The sequence below is a fragment of the Lepisma saccharinum genome, chromosome 3 (genome assembly GCF_977018435.1).
Source record: "Lepisma saccharinum chromosome 3, izLepSacc3.1, whole genome shotgun sequence".
In the NCBI taxonomy this organism is placed as follows: Eukaryota; Metazoa; Arthropoda; class Insecta; order Zygentoma; family Lepismatidae; genus Lepisma; species Lepisma saccharinum.
Window position 1 is genome coordinate 131,049,880 of NC_139231.1, and position 16,771 is coordinate 131,066,650.

Here is a 16,771-nt window from a genome sequence, read left to right on the forward strand (position 1 = left end):
CCATGCTGCACATTCTACCCTCCTTCCGTTGGTCTTAGTTGATCGAAAGGTCCATTGGAGTATGCTTGTTGTAGAGCTACATATGGTTCCTTTCAGTTATTGTTGAAGTATTGTTATTCTATTGTTGATATAAAAATCCATATTTACACCCCCCTACAATGAGGGGGGTGTTCCACTTTTCTGCTTGGGGGGATGTTTGTCAAATTTTGGGGAGGTGTTAGGGTTGTGTGGATAAATCACACGTGTATTTTGAAAAGGAGGAGTGGTTGGCTATGTGCACCATCTCCACGAGGCAGCAATTAACATGTAATTTCTTCAAAATTACACATATTTCAGTTCTGTCCTTTTCATATTCTTTTATGTACATATGAAGGTTTGACATTCGGGAACAACAAAACATATTTATTGTCACTAGTAACAAACATGATTTGAAAATGTTGAATTTCCCCTTACGAACATTATGGATAGAACTTATAAATGTGTCATTTTGGTCATATATTTTACTTCACATGTAATAATGAAAACAAAATAATTTGTTCACAAAATGTGATGATTAGGGGTTCAGCAGGAAACGTACAATTTTGAAAATTACCCAAAAATTATGATTTTCTCAAATTTGGAATATTTTAGTTTTAATTGAAAATGTCCTCGAAGACTGGTCTTTTTTTATGCTTTCCTGCAAATTTGTTCCATCCAGCATCCATAGAATTTTCTGGAATTATTTTTCCATAAGCTGGCAACACTGCTTTGCCTATATGTTATTTTTTTCCCCCCAAGAAGTATCTGCCTATTTTCAATGCAACTTTGCATGGTTGTAATGTATACCGCATTAAAGTGCATAAAACTTTTTTATTTTTTAACTTTTCAGTGATGAATAATACTGTGACTTTAATTTTTAATACTTTTCATACCCAGCTTCTTACTCATTGCAGGATCCTCCAGATTGGACAGAAATTTTAAACCATTTCCGTGGTTCAGAATTACAAAATTACTTCACGAAGATCCTTGAAGATGACTTGAAAGCCCTGATCAAGCCTCAGTATGTCGACCAAATTCCAAAAGCTGTGAAGGGTTCTGTACAACAGCTGCTGGATAAGAAGGACGAACGCAAGAACCAAAATGAAATATGTCAGATGTTGGGTAAGCAAGTTGAATGTATGTTGTGATAATTTTATTGTGCTACAGAACATGAACTTTTTACTTAAAAGGAAGTTTCTTTTTAATATTATTTAACTACTAACACGACCAATGTTTTACATTAGCATGGCATTATAGCCTGATCTATACTAAGCATTAGTTTCCGAAATAATAGAAAATGTTTAGAGTAGTACATAATTTCAAATTTAGCCTTGAAAACTGCTTCAGTGGTGAGGTTAATGTGGAAAACAGCCATGCATCTAAAAATTAGTTTCTTTTTTTTTTTACCAGCCCAATCCTGTCAAATAGTTTAATATTTCAGTTTATATGATGCTTTGTACCAATTGAAAATTGCAGTGAGATAGACAATTATGGGTTGAATCTGCCAGGTGATTATATTTTTTCCTTCAACTTGTTGATAAAACAAATGAAATTCTATACAGTATAAATAAAAACGTATTGACGTGTGAAAGAAATATTTTATTTAATCAAAAGAATTAAGTTTCTGAGCTAAGGACTGGTTATAGAGCTGAATCCCCTGTTCAGTTGGATATTGAATATTAATCTTAATATTCTGTGTTAAAGAGTGTGAAAGTTTGTGTTACTGTGATGAATATTGTTAACATATTTTGTTCATTTTTATTTTGGCTTAATTTAGTAACCTTAATTGAAAATCGCTTGATGAGACTTTAGTATAAAAACTCCCATGTTATGCTATAGAATTTTTTTTTCTCTTTGCAACAGATTTGCAGAATATAAGAGACCGTGCTATAGATGCATTGTCTGGTGGAGAATTGCAGAGATTTGCATGTGCAATGGTCTGCATCCAGGATGGTGATATTTTTATGTTTGATGAGCCATCTAGCTACTTGGACGTGAAACAGCGTTTGAAAGCTGCCGTGACAATACGATCTCTTATACACCCAGATAAGTAAGTACTCTTAAGATAAGAATATTAGCAAGTGACTTTATGGGGAAATTATTTTTTCATGTAATTTTGAGTGAGCTAAAGAATGATATTTGAAAATTCATAGCATAAACACAGTTAAATTGTACTTCTTACATAAATATGTAATACTTCAGTGCTACTTGCAAATAAAAATTTAGTTCTTTTCCATTCATTCCTCTTAACTTTTTGTTCTTCTTGAAGGTTCACATAATCACTTTTTGTACCAGCAAAATAATCTAACACAGTAATTTTTAGTGGTTTTTATTGATTTTATCTGCGAAGTTTCGTTCTGGTTTCCCAGAACTTTCTCAAGCTACACTAAGATACACAAACAAAAACACAACCTCACATGGCTAGAGAAGTGTATAGTGACTAGCCATGTGAGGTTGTGTTTTTGTTTGTATATCTTAGTGTAGCTTGAGAAAGTTCTGGGAAACCAGAACGAAACTTTGCAGATAAAATCAATAAAAACCACTAAAAATTACTGTTAGATTATTTTGCATGATCTTAACTCACCGCCACAACAATCACAAAAGGCCCTTGAAATTCTGGTTAAACAATAGACTTTGGAATCTATACAAAATTTGTATAAAATGGTCTTACATATGTGAGTGAGTATTGAATTTTGAAAACTACGTCTCAGGGTTTGACTGCCCCCTTCTTCAGGTTCCTTTTCCTCTAGGCACAAATCATTTTATGCTGCGTCAAGAGTGTTAAAAGGATTAGGTTAAAAGGTTTGGTTAAAAACACTTGTTAAAAACCAGGTCACAATTCCATTAAAACCCCCATCTAAATATGCTGCTCCAAGGTGTACCCCATATTCTGTAAAACCTCTTCTCCCGGTATCCTATTAAACTGATTAGACACCTCCCGTTGTTCAGCTTGCTCTGAAAGTTTAGTCGTGACCAAGAAGTCGTAAAGGTTATTTTCTCCTTCTCTGCCACTCCGCCTTCCCCTTCTTACATCACCAATCCAACTCAAACTCTCGTTCCACCTCGGCCATACAGACCACTTCCGGAGTAACATGGAATCCTATCTTACGATTTTCTTTATTTGTTCTATTCCAATTTTTTTTAAAAAAAAAAATCACCCATCCCTCCTCTAAATTTCCGTCATCTCTGTTCAATTTTTTTACTTCTCCCCGTGCAAATATTCACATTCTCGTAGACATTTCTATTAAATTTGTTGTCTTCTTTTCTAATAACCTCTTTCTTTATGATCTTATGTCCGCCTACAATTGTGTGTTTGGACAATCCGGTTTTGGGGACTCCCTCCCTGATGTCGCATACTTCTTCCCGTTTGTCCTATGTACTCTTTGTCACCTATATACACCTTTTTTGGCTTCCTCAGGGTTTCCTTTCCCTACTCTTTTATATTCAGTGATATATTTATCTATATTCCATGGGGCCGTCATCCCACATCTAATCCCATAATCTCTTACCGTTTTCTCAATTTTGTCGGATAACCCTTTAAAATACGGGATCCCTACAAAACTAACTTTCTCTTTTCTTTTTTCTCCCTCCCCTTTTGTTTCCTCATTCTTATCTTTATTCATCTCTCGGTTGATAATTTTTCCATTTTTCCTTCCTACTTTTATTATCCATTCCTCTTCCCTTACCTTCTCTTTCTCCCCACTACATAGTCTTCCTGCTCTAATAAAGAAGTTGAGGTGTACGTTCCTTTTAACCCTACTTGGATGTTCTGATTCTTTATTGATGTACAGGTCCCAAGCTAATTGTTTGATATACCCTCATTCTTATTTTCTTACCTGTCTTGGTAATACTGAGATCTAAGAAATTAATTTTATCATCTACAAGGTTTTCTCTAGTGAATTTGATCCGTTCGTCCTGTTTCCTCAAACATTCAAATACCTTATCCAACCCTTCCTTCTTCCCTATTATTAAAATATCATCCACATATCGCCCGTAGTATTTAATTCCATCCCTTACCTGTTCTAGAGCCTCCTTCTCTATGTAATGCATAAAAATGCCGGCGATGATTCCGGATACCGGTTTACCCATTGCCAACCCTTCCTTCTGCTTAAATATCTTATCATTTATGTAGAAGTAGTTGTACCCTGTTACTAAATAGAACTACCTAACATATTCCCAAGCTATTAAAATGTCCACCCCTTTTTCTAACAACCACCTCTGTAGACAATCCGCGGCCCTTTCCCTGGGTACACTCTGGTATAGATTAACAACATCGAAACTGCTAATTTCATTCCCTTTACTAAGTTCTAAGTTTTCTATGGCTTTTTTAACTTGCAATGAATTCCTAATGCTGAACTGTGTAACTTCATTTGCCTTCCTAATCCGTTTTACTAATACCTTGGCTAAACCGTATCCCGGATGTGCATACATTGGGATTATGGGTCTTAAGTGGGTGCCTACTTTGTGTGTTTTGGGTATACCAAATGCTGTTGGAATACTCCCTTCTTTAACATCTTTATTGAGCTTCTTTTTTTCTGCACTTCCTTACGTAATACTAGTTTCTATCCCCCCCTCGTAACTTCGTTCTTAATTTTATTAGTCGGTTTCCCCGAAATTTCCTGGAAACAGTCATTTTCAAAGCTCTCCTTCAATTTCCTATGATACTCTTTTCCCTTCCTATTACTAGCAGCTTGTTCTCTTTATCTGACCTAATTATATATACTTCATTGTCCTTTACCCATTTCTTTACCTTAAATAATCTCTTTCTAAAGTCTTTGTTGTTTTTCTCTTGGTCCGAATACCTGTCCTCTTTTCTTACTTTCTTTACGTTTTCTTTTTGAATTTGCTGCTCGATTATATCGTGCATTTTCTGCCTAACTTGTTTCTTGTCATCCTTATCATCTAAACACCCCACGATCTTTTCCGCCGCTATAACAAATTCCTCTTGCCTGTTTTCACTTTTCATAGCAAACTTCTGCCCTTTTTCCATAATTTTCAATAATTTTCAATACAACTTCCGGTAGATTATATTTTGTTAAGATCAGAAGATTATCCTCACGTCCCCCCCCCCATTTTTTCCTGACATCTTAAATCGTCCGGTTCTCCCCATATCGGAGATCGGTAACATGTTTACGTGTTGTGCGAGTTACTCACTGTATAATACAATCTATGCAAAATTTGTATATAATGGTAAGAAAGAGGTTATTAGAAAAGAAGGCAACAAATTGAATAGAAATGTCTACGAGACTGCGAATATTTGCATGGGGAGAAGTAAAAAATTGAACAGAGATGACGGAAGTTTAGAGGAGGGATGGGTGAATTTTTTTTTAATAAAAATAGAATAGAACAAAGGAAGAAAATCGTAAGATAGGATTCCATGTTACTCCGGAAGTGGTCTGTGTGGCCGAGGTGGAACGAGAGTTTGAAAACTTTCAGAGCAAACTTGAACAATGGGAGGTGTCTAATCAGTTTAATAGGATACCGGGAGAAGAGGTTTTACAGAATATGGGGTACACCTTGGAGCAGCATATTTAGCTGGGGTTTTTAATGGAATTGTGACCTGGTTTTTAACAAGTGTTTTTAACCAAACCTTTTAACCTAATCCTTTTAACACTCTTGACGCAGCATAAAATGATTTGTGCCTAGAGGAAAAGGAACCTGAAGAAGGGGGCAGTCAAACCCCGAAACGTAGTTTTCAAAATTCAGTACTCACTCACGTAAGTGAATATACAAATTTTGTATAGATTGTATTATACAGTGAGTAACTCGCACAACACGTAAACATGTTAATAGACTTTGGTAAATGGTGATACAATCACCAAAATTGGTAGGTGGTGGTTGTTATTATTATTTTGCAAGTCTCACAGAATTGTTGAATATTTATGTAACAGGTATAAGATTCATACTTTTTACTGTATAAAAGCTACAAAAGAATATAACTACATCTACAACATTGTGAAAAAAATTTAAGTTTTTTAAAATCAAAACATAACTTCTTATTCGTGGAATTTAGAAATATATATATATATATATATATATATATATATATATATATATACTTTTGTGTTCCAATTTGCCTTGTAGCCAGAGTATTAAAATAAACAGCAGGAAACCATTAACAACTTAAAAACTTTGTGTCTTCATACTGTGTGATTTTAACAACTTATAGCCTATGGAACATGCATTCCCTGGACATGTGTAGACTGTAAATGAATTTAATTCACATTTGTATGCTCAAAGAATAATTATTTTTCATTTCTGGTTTCAGATTTATTATTGTTGTGGAACATGATCTGTCTGTATTAGATTACCTGTCGGACTTCATTTGTTGCTTGTATGGGGTACCTGGTGCATATGGTGTAGTGACTATGCCATTCTCAGTTCGAGAAGGTAAGATATTTTTTTGGTCAATTTTGTTTGTAACATAATATGTTAAAACTAGTTTGGCAAAGTTTGTTGTAAGTTCATTTTATGCCCAAACAATCTAATTGTGACTGGACCTGCAGTTTAAGTGGTATTGCACCACAGAATTAGTCACCATGCTGTCAGGGAAGCTCTCGTAACATAGGATAAAGATGCAATTTTTCATTCTTTAATCACTACTGAGCAGGGTTTCAATTAATTTGTCTTTGGCAAAAAACATTCTGCAAGGTGACAGTAACATCCAGTTGAGAGATATATAACAAGATGATATAAATAAGATGTAAATAATATAACAAGATGATCTGACAACTGTGATTTTGCATGTTTTTATCTGCATATGCCTGCAGTTTTATTGGTTCTCTTCAAGCTACATTTTGGTGTATGACTTACGCTTTGTGACTACAATATTAGTTCTGATGTTGCAAATGAGAAGTTTGCGAATGTTACTATTTCTGATTGTAAAATGGGCTGCTTATTTTTTTTTTAAATGCATGGTGTGGCAGATGTAGTTTTTAAAGATTATACATTATTGAAACTTACTTCACAATCCAAAAGAACAGTGTTTACCTTTTTCTCCTTCTTGTAAGTACTGTAACCTCAAATACTAATTTCCATTCCCTACACATATCTGAACTCTCGGTCTGAATTTCTGCATTTCTTGTGGTAATTTTGTGTTGGAAAGCAGCTCTCAGTTTGACTACGTTTGGTCTCTAGCCTTCAGCTACCTCCAAAGAAAGAAGTTGAAAGCAAAGAGACTGAGTGAACATATTAGTCATTGGCTGTTACGTCATAATTAAATTAGATTCTCTGAACGTATTTTTGAGGGTAAAATCTATTTCTCATGCATTGCACTGTACCATGAAGGCACATAGAGGTGTAGGAGTGGGACTGCACACATTCTTGATCTCCGATATTTAAAATCAATGTATTTTCTAATAATAATAATAATTACGGGCCTGTGTTAACACACACATCTGCAACACTGCAGCAAATAAATGTCTCAAGACACCACTCCATATTGTGATGGCAACTGAAATGGTAAGACATTTGCTGCTTACAGCAGTGGTGTACCCACAGGGGAGAGGGGCATTGCCCCACTACCAACCTTCGATGGAAGTCAATTCTAGGGGGGTGGGGGGGGGTCAACATTGATGGCCAAGGGCCAGGGCAAATTTTATGCAAATAAAAATACATTTTGTAAAGTTTTCTTGCTCCCTTCGCTCGCAATATCTGCTTTTCTCAATCTCGTCAAGTTCAGAGCCGTAGCTAGTAGGCAGTGGGAGGCCATGGGCGCTGAATGGTCTAAATGAAAAAAGTTGTGAAAGAGAGGAATGCCTTGGTGCACCGTGATATTATTTGCACCCTATTAGGAGCAAATAGGAGGGGGCACACATTGAGGGCCAAGGGCACCTGCAGAGGAGCAATTTCCCTCTTGATTTCAAATTTTAAGCAAATGAAAATACATTTTGTAAAGTTTCCTAGGGAGCAGTGGGAGTCATGGACACCAAGCGATCTAAATGAAAAAAATTGTAAAGAGAGAAGGCCATGGTGCCCCGTGAAATTATTTGCGCCCTATTAAATCAATATTGTTTACAGTTGCAAAAATTGGATATATAATATACTTAAATATATTATTTAAATATTTAATATATTTAAATAATATGTGTTGTATATATGTATTGAATAAACTTTGAATACGTACACAATTTAGTGTTAGCATGTTGCATATGTGTAAAACATACCTTGTAGATGAAAGTTATACATGTTATGTACAAAAAGAATTATCTTCGGAATGCATTTATCATTCAAAATACAGTATGTGTGCTTGTTTTCCATTATTAGCTAATGTGAAATTGAACGTGTTGAAAAAATATTTCAATCGTTTGTTCCAAACAAATGCTTTAGCAGCGACTTCTACCTCCTTTTTGCGTAATTTACGAGGATGATTACGTCTTTGATACTACTATTTGTGTTTGCGCCTGTGGCTTACAGGCACAATATCAGTCCACCATGCATCTAGACATCATCTTGATTTCTAATTATGCCCAGTTAATGGAAAAGTACATGCGATTATAAAATAATAGGGGTGAGAGAGATTAATGGGTACTCTATCGGTATCTGCTGTTATAGGCATATCTGTTTATAGGTAAAATTAACGATAATTTTACCAGTTCAATATATCTATAAATTTCTTATAATTTAGTGCAGTATTCTGCCATTTTTGTTATTATTTTTGTGGATATAAACGTATAATCTCTATGCTGTACTTTTTTAAAAAAATAAGTGTGTAAATATGCAGCTTCTTTTGCATTGCAGTCATCTGGTAACATACGTATATTGAGGAAGCCATGGATCATCGAGATTCTTCAAGTGCCATTTTGAATTTTATATTCAATCAGTATCTGTTATCTGTATCAATAAATTTTATATCAGTATTTTTATCAGTATTGGTCAAAATTTCATATTGGTCCATCTTTATAAAATAATGGAAAATTCTGAATTGATTACAGGGACTGTTTGAATGAAATACCATAAATTACAGGTGATTTTATTCATGAATATATTACATTCCAGGTATTAATATATTTCTGGATGGATTTGTTCCTACTGAGAACTTGAGATTCCGAGAAGAATCATTGATATTCAAAGTTGCCGAGTCAGCAACTGAAGAGGAAGTGAAGAGGATGAGCCACTATGAGTATCCCACAATGACAAAGACACTGGACAGCTTTAAATTACAAGTGGAGGCTGGACAGTTCACAGATGCAGAAATTCTTGTCTTATTGGGAGAAAATGGTACAGGGAAAACCACTTTCATAAGGATGTTGGCCGGAAAGCTACCAGCAGATGATGGTTCAGGTAAATTTATTTTATTACCTAGTGTGTCTTTTGTCCATACAGGGAAGTTTCCAGAAATCTGAGTACTGCAAGCTCACTGCATATTTCATTTATAGAGCCACATACTTATGGTGAATAAAAGATCAGGATTTCGATGCAAAAACAGATCACATTTTGGAATCAAAAGTGGTATTTAAAATATCATTTTGATGTGACAGTGGTGAATTAAATCCTCATACTTTTTTTTTAACAAAATGAGCATTTTCTTTATAATAGCACATTTCTGTAGTTATCATAATGTTTTTCCTGTGTAAAGGAGTCTATTTTTACATTAGAAATAATCAATTTTCTATGTTTTGCATAACTCACAGGATATGAATTATCAAGAGAGTATTGTGGTGATAAACTGAATTTTGCATGTAAGAGCTTCTGGTTTATTTTGCAGTATTTCATGACAAAACATGGAAGGGAAATGCACCTCATACCTCATACTTTTCAAAACATGAGTGTTATTTCACATTTTATATTTTTCAAAAACATAATATGCTTGCCTCTAGTGATACAGCCTTTCTTGGGACATTTTAACTTATTTAGCTGCTTAGGACAGCATTGTTGCATGAAAATTTCCACAATACAGAGAATGCATCGTATTGAATATGCTGTAGACTGTGAGTGCATGAACTTACATGAAGTATAAAATGCATGTAAAAGATCGTGCATCCATGATCTAATCAAATCATATGTTAACATTCCTTGAATAGTATACATTTCATAGCATGCATTACTTTAGATCCTTCAGTTATTTTAAGCAAATAAGAAATTAATTGAAAATGAATTATTTGACAGGTGATATTCCTCAGCTGAACATCAGTTACAAGCCTCAAAAGATAAGTCCCAAGTCTCAAGGCATTGTACGTCAGCTTCTTCATGAGAAGATAAGAGATGCTTATATCCATCCACAGGTACGTTAAACAGATTATATTATTAGCAAGTTAATTGCAACAAATTAAATTTTAATGGATTGTTAATTGTTATCTAATGGATCACTGTTTAAATTTGTTGTGAAACATTCTTGTTTCTATATTGTCTTGTTGCGATCTGAATATCTAGTGACTGTCAGATTTGTTTGAATCTGTTATCTTGTGAGGGGGCTAACTCTCAAAATTCCAAAATTTCAGAAAAAAAAAATTGGTTCCCCCACCCTCCCCCCAAGAAAAAAGTACATGACAGTGTCGACATGCACATGGAAATGATCGCTGACATGTAAGGAACACAAAAAATATTTGCATTATCATCATATGACCAATGTAACTTGAGTTGTACCCCAAAAAGGAATGGTCGGCACGCCACTGCTTCAACCTTCAAAATGCAGCGATACCTTGAAATGACTATAGCTCAGAAACTAAATGCCCTAGAGATATGAAAGATATACCGTTGTATGCAGAATGAATCACAGATTCAGACGATATATAATTTATGCACATTTGCCGTACATATGGAGGGGGAAAGGGGGGAAATCCCCTCAAAAATACTTTTCTTAAAAAAAATGGTGTTTCCCCCTGCCCCCCCCCGAAAAAATGTCAAAATGCACAAAATGCAATATTTATGCAAATTTGGTGTATATATGGAAAGGGGAAGGGAGAAAACCCCCAAAAATTATTTTAAAAAATTGTCACTTCACCCAAAAAATGTCCTCGCACTTGGGCACAAAACGACATCTACGCACAACATTCACGGACGAAAAGCTAGAACGTAGTGACAAATGAGTGCCAATTCTTGCAGCTGCTTGAAATTCTATTTTTAGACAATGCTGGGTAACCCCTGTTGCCACTTGTGGACATTCCATTCCATTCAAAATTCCATTCTCACAACGCAGATTCAACAACCAGTCTTCCCCCTCCCACCACCCCCTGCTTGCGCCCTCACGGAAAACTTTCATTTTGACATCGGATACTGATAAACAAGCTTCCTTCGAATGTACTTAGCAGGAGGGAGTGAAAAGCATTGCTTTAGAACAACAAAGCCGGTCTTCCTTTGTTGGCAAAAAATTGAACTTGAAAAGAGACGCAAAGGAGAAGTCCCTTTTCCCGCCTGTCCCCCTCCATTTTCATGAAGACAAAAAAAATGCAAAAAACCATTTCTGTTAAATACATGTGTTAGGAACAATATAAAAAAATAAAATCGAAATTCTAGCCAAAAATAGAAAAGTTATAACGTAAAAACTACGACCTTGACACAGCATCTCGTTCGAGATGCTTGGTTCCGTGAGGGTTACTTTTGGGTATCTCGTTGGAGACGCTTGGGCAGCAAAAGGTTAAAAGCTGACACTTGTAGCTTTCCAATGAGGTATATTTGACTTTTTACCTCCCATGGAGTACAATTTTATAAGCAGACAAACTGAGGGCTCAATGTTTTTGTCACAGATAGTAGTGCTTGATATAGTGTAACATGCAAGTAAACAAGTTGAAGCTGGAGACATGATCGAAATGTCAATGACTTCTCTAAAAAGGAGTATTTTTGCCCCAAACAGCTGCACATACAGTGGATACTCTTGTGCTCTGAAATTTGAGCTGATGGATGTTTCAACAAATATCTGGAAATACCCCGTGGGATTGGTGTTGTGTTGTGTCTTACCTATCACCATTCATTCTCATTGTCTCACTTCGCTAAAAGTGGCACAAGAGCTACTACATAAAGTAAACTAAATCAACCAACAAAAAATACGTATTGTATATTTGCAAAATAACATTGGAATTTAACAAATGTATATTTATATTCTTGTCTTATTTGCATTTTATTAATTCTCCTGCTTATATTTTAATTTACATTAAATTATCCACCTACATTTTGGCATTAGTTGTGGAACATTTAATGTGTATTATGGTATTATTTTCATTGTAGTGGTAATACTGTTGCCTTGTAATTAAGGGCTTGTGGATTCCGTCACTAATGGAGCATATTACACTGTAGCTCCAGTCGCAATAGCTAGAGGCATGCATATTGAGTTTTTGCCGGAAACTTGAAATAACACAATGTAATTCATTTTTCATGTTTTTGAAAGGTACGAGGTACATTTTTCTACCACGAGATGATGCGAAATGAACTGCAGTATGGGTCATTCCACACCATTTCAACGAGGTCTTGACACCCACCAACTCCGATTTCGATGAAATTTGGTATACACCCTTCCTTTATGGTTGAAAGAAACACCCTAAAATTTTTTCACAATCTCGAACGGTTTTCATTTTACAGCACTTTGAAGTGTCATCAAATCAGTGTTGTCTGTCACTCTTGAGACCATCGACAAAGATACCCTTGCTTACATGTTATTTCTTTTCTCCTTAACCAATCATCAGATCTCTTTGAAATTTTACACAAAGTTCAATGAAATAATGAGGATTTCAGAAAAAAATACATCAGCACTCAAAAAGTTTACAAATGCCTATAAAAAGACTAATAATGGATTTGTAGCCTAATTTTTTGTGGTGGGAAAACTAGGTTACGAAAATCAGAATTTTCATCATGTGGGTATGATGGAACCAAAAACCTTTGATGTTGAAAATCGTTGCAAAGACATGCTCTTTCTCTACAATATAAAATTTTTGTTTTTTTTATTCCTTCTAACGAAAATTTTAAGTTTTTTGGAAATTGCCTAAAATTTCAGTCAATCCGTACCAAATGGTCCAGCACTGGTCGCTGGACCATTTTTAAAATTTTTAATTTGTTTTTCGTACAGGGGTAGTTCAAAACAGACATTATTTTTCTAAAACTAGACTTAGTTTGAAAATGGTGGCCATTTTTGTTTCATGACTTGCAACATTTTGGGCCTATGCAGACATTTGCAATAATTATGATAACTCGTCTAAGAAAAATTATAGAAATCTGGGGTAAAAAACATTGTTTTCAGTACATTTCAGTTTACATTTTATGTTCCGTATCTTTTTTCACCACATGTAATGCAAATGGCTGAAATTTAGGGTCAAAACTGACTGATATTCAATTTTGAAGGGAAATCAATGTATAGGATATTTTTTTTAGTAGGTAAGCAATGAAATATCAGAGATAAATATATATTTTTTTAGAGGAAACTTGTACTTCCAAAGTTTCAGCAGAAAATATTTGACACACAGCCGTACACACCTTTTCTTTGATAATAACTACTAACGGGCTTGCTATGCCATTTGTATGTTGCAATTAATTAATACATACAATAATTGTAATTGCATGATAGTTCATTAAAAGTAAATAATTATAATTGTAACTAAAAACGTAAATTTGTCTGTTTTTGCCAAACTTCCCCCTGTTGTAACTTCGTTATCATGTAATATCAATCTCGAAATTTTTTACAGGTACCTCCTTATTCAGTAAATATAAAATTTTATTAGGTTCCCAACCAGATATCGGTTTGATTTCAGTTTTAAGTCAATTTTATGCACGGAAGGCTAATCGAGACTGGACCTACAGTTTATTAAAGTGGGGTCTGAACCAGTATGTGCCTTTACTGGGTATCGAAACTTGGACCCCTTGATTACAAAACGTCGACGTAACCACTATGCCATTGGAAAGACATTTCCAACCAGACATATATTTGAGGCCCAAATTTTTAAAAAAATTAGCATTTTCAAAGAGCTTTTACTCAATGCGGAAACCAGTAACAGAGCTCAAATATTTTCTGCTGAAACTTTGGATGTACAGTAGACTTGCGATTAACCGAGGCTCCGAGTTTCTTGCATAAAGGAAAGGTGTATACCAAATTTCATCGAAATCTGAGTTGGTGGGTGTCAAAATCTTAGTTTTTTGCGTTGATTTGATGTGGAATGACCCGTATGTGAAATAAACTCTTAAACACAAAAAAGAGAGTTTATTTACTGACACGACACTTTCTGAAGTCGAGAGTTATGCAAATCATGGAAAATTAATTAATTTTGCTGTAAATATTTAAAAATCAAAACTGGACTCCTTTACTTAGAAGGAAAATGTTTATTTTGAGTAATAAGTCTACTTCTTAAATCAAATTGAAGGTTATATTCATAATTTTAACATCAAAATGCCATTTCATATACTGGTTTTAATCTCAAAATGTGATGTTTCCATACTGAAATCTTGACCTTTTATTCACCATAGATATGTGGGCTCTACCAGTAGCCTATCCGAGCGTTAAGGAAGTGGACTTTAAATGATTTTTTGTTATTTTTCATTGTGTAGTATGTGCATAATGATACTTAATAACAGAAAATTTCTCACAGTTTATTACAGATGTGATGAAACCCCTGAGAATAGAAGACATAATGGACCAAGAAGTGCAGAACCTGTCTGGAGGTGAATTGCAGCGAGTTGCTCTCGCACTGTGCCTGGGAAAACCTGCAGACGTGTATCTCATTGATGAGCCTTCTGCATACCTAGACTCTGAACAGCGTCTTGTAGCTGCTAAAGTTATCAAAAGGTGATTATTCGTGTATGAGAATTATTCATTAAGTTTTTCAATGGATCCAAAATCTTAAAGCAGTATAAGAAACTAAAATATAAGTAATCTGTACCTTGCTTTCACAATTATCTTTTTGTTATTTTATTAAAGAACAATATTCTTATCAAGAAATACATTTCTTAATTCACAGTTTGTCCTAAGTCAGCCCTATCTTTTAGTATACATAGATTTAAGAGCTGAATGTTCAGAACTAAATTTTTGTGGTTATATTGAGTTAGTACAATATCGTTGAAACAGTCAGTATCCATTGGTAAATTTTAAGATATGGCTTATTAATTTAAAAAAAGAATTTCCTGATTAAAATCTGTTGTGTGGAGATGAACACCTTATTTGGTACTCTCATAGTCCAGGTTTTGTGGTATTGCATGTTAATTTATGTAAATTAAGTTAATTTTTAAAACTGTTTACAAATTTTTAAACCATAATTTTACCTTTCCTTTCAGATTTATTTTACATGCAAAGAAGACTGGATTTGTTGTGGAGCATGACTTTATCATGGCCACTTATTTGGCTGACAGGGTTATTGTATTTGAAGGAGAGCCTTCTGTTGAAACAGAAGCACATACACCTCAAACTCTTCTCGCTGGAATGAACCGCTTCCTGGAGCTGCTTGGAATAACCTTTCGAAGAGATCCCAACAATTTCCGACCACGCATTAACAAAAATAATTCTGTTAAGGTATGCAGTTGGTTTCTTGGAAAAACAATAAATTGGGGTTGAGCTGATACCAGTCAATAGTTTTTCAGAATTCAAATGTCTCACAAATGCAAAATTTCTATTCAACATTTTCGCTGAGTATAAATATCGTGGAAGCTATGCAAAATGTAAAATTTTCATTATTTTAGCAACAACATTGTGGGGAGAAATATTTCTTGTGATGAAATGACTATCTCACGTGGAATTATGATTATTTTAGAGCGATAGTTGCAATGGAAATTTTCTATATTAAAATTTATAAATATTCTAAATCAGCATCCAGGTTTGATACTAGGTGGAGACACAAGAGGTTCAGATCCCACTTTAAACTGTAGGTCCAGTCCCGATTAGCCTTACTGTGCATAAAGTGGACATAAACACGAAATCTAAATCAGCATCCTACATGTGCATTCAATCAGTACAGTAACATGTTCATGGTGTAGTGTGATTCGTAATCTACAACTTGGCAACACTTCATAAGCTTCTGATGGAATGCAGGAGTAGACAAAAGTAAAAATAATTCAGGAGTTAGCATTTTTTAAATTTTATTTATTTATTTTTGCAAATAATAAGAAATAAATCCAACTATGATCAAGCTACACATTTTGAAATGTGATCTTGAGACATTTAATGTATTAATTAATATAAGATGGGATAAAAAGTAATTAATTCTTGCACCAGAATGACATGGGAGGAGGTGGCGTGGGTTGGTGACTCATTGTATACACACGATGATATTCTCCTGTTGTCTTAAACCTGAATTCTACTGTGCATTATATACGAGGTATAATTTTTTGTTGCTTTTTCCCCATCAATAACCAGGATGTGCATTATATATATGTAAATACGGCAAAAGTATATTGACTTGTTACGGTCAAATAGTTGGTAAAACATGGCATCTACTTGGCCAAATCCAAGTGCTATAAACATTTTTCATCAATTTCAGGATGTGGATCAGAAGAGAGCAGGCCAGTACTTCTTTCTTGAGGACTGAAGTGCAGCTTTCCATCCACACATTGTTACACCATGGAGTCCATTCCAAAAAGGCAGATGACAAACAGAAGATTCCAGACGTGAGGGGACCAGAGACAAATGCGGCATCACAGTTCTTCCTTTCTGTGGTCTGCTTCAACAACAGGTTTGTTCTACAAGTCACGTGGTCTTTGTGGTTTGGACCCCACTTCTGCTTGTTTTTAAACATGCTGTAATGTGTGCGACGAATGAAAATGAACTCGGGATTTGACAGCCTGTTTTGTTAATATTTATAAAGCAACAAAACGTGGAAGTAAAATCTGTGCAATGGATTGGGAA

General features: G+C 34.7%; 1 protein-coding gene across 2 annotated transcripts in view; it reads left to right on the forward strand.

The window, feature by feature from the left end:
• The window catches only part of pix (ATP-binding cassette sub-family E member 1 pix), a 32,962-nt gene extending 16,191 nt beyond the window's left edge, over nt 1–16,771 (forward strand). For both annotated transcript variants that reach the window (XM_083119408.1, XM_083119409.1), the window contains exons 4-11: nt 933–1,140; nt 1,882–2,068; nt 6,287–6,408; nt 9,016–9,300; nt 10,126–10,241; nt 14,526–14,722; nt 15,208–15,442; nt 16,407–16,771. In XM_083119408.1, coding sequence (XP_082975534.1) covers nt 933–1,140; nt 1,882–2,068; nt 6,287–6,408; nt 9,016–9,300; nt 10,126–10,241; nt 14,526–14,722; nt 15,208–15,442; nt 16,407–16,454 — 1,398 coding nt within the window. In that variant the 3' untranslated portion in view covers nt 16,455–16,771. The remainder of the gene's footprint in view (nt 1–932; nt 1,141–1,881; nt 2,069–6,286; nt 6,409–9,015; nt 9,301–10,125; nt 10,242–14,525; nt 14,723–15,207; nt 15,443–16,406) is intronic.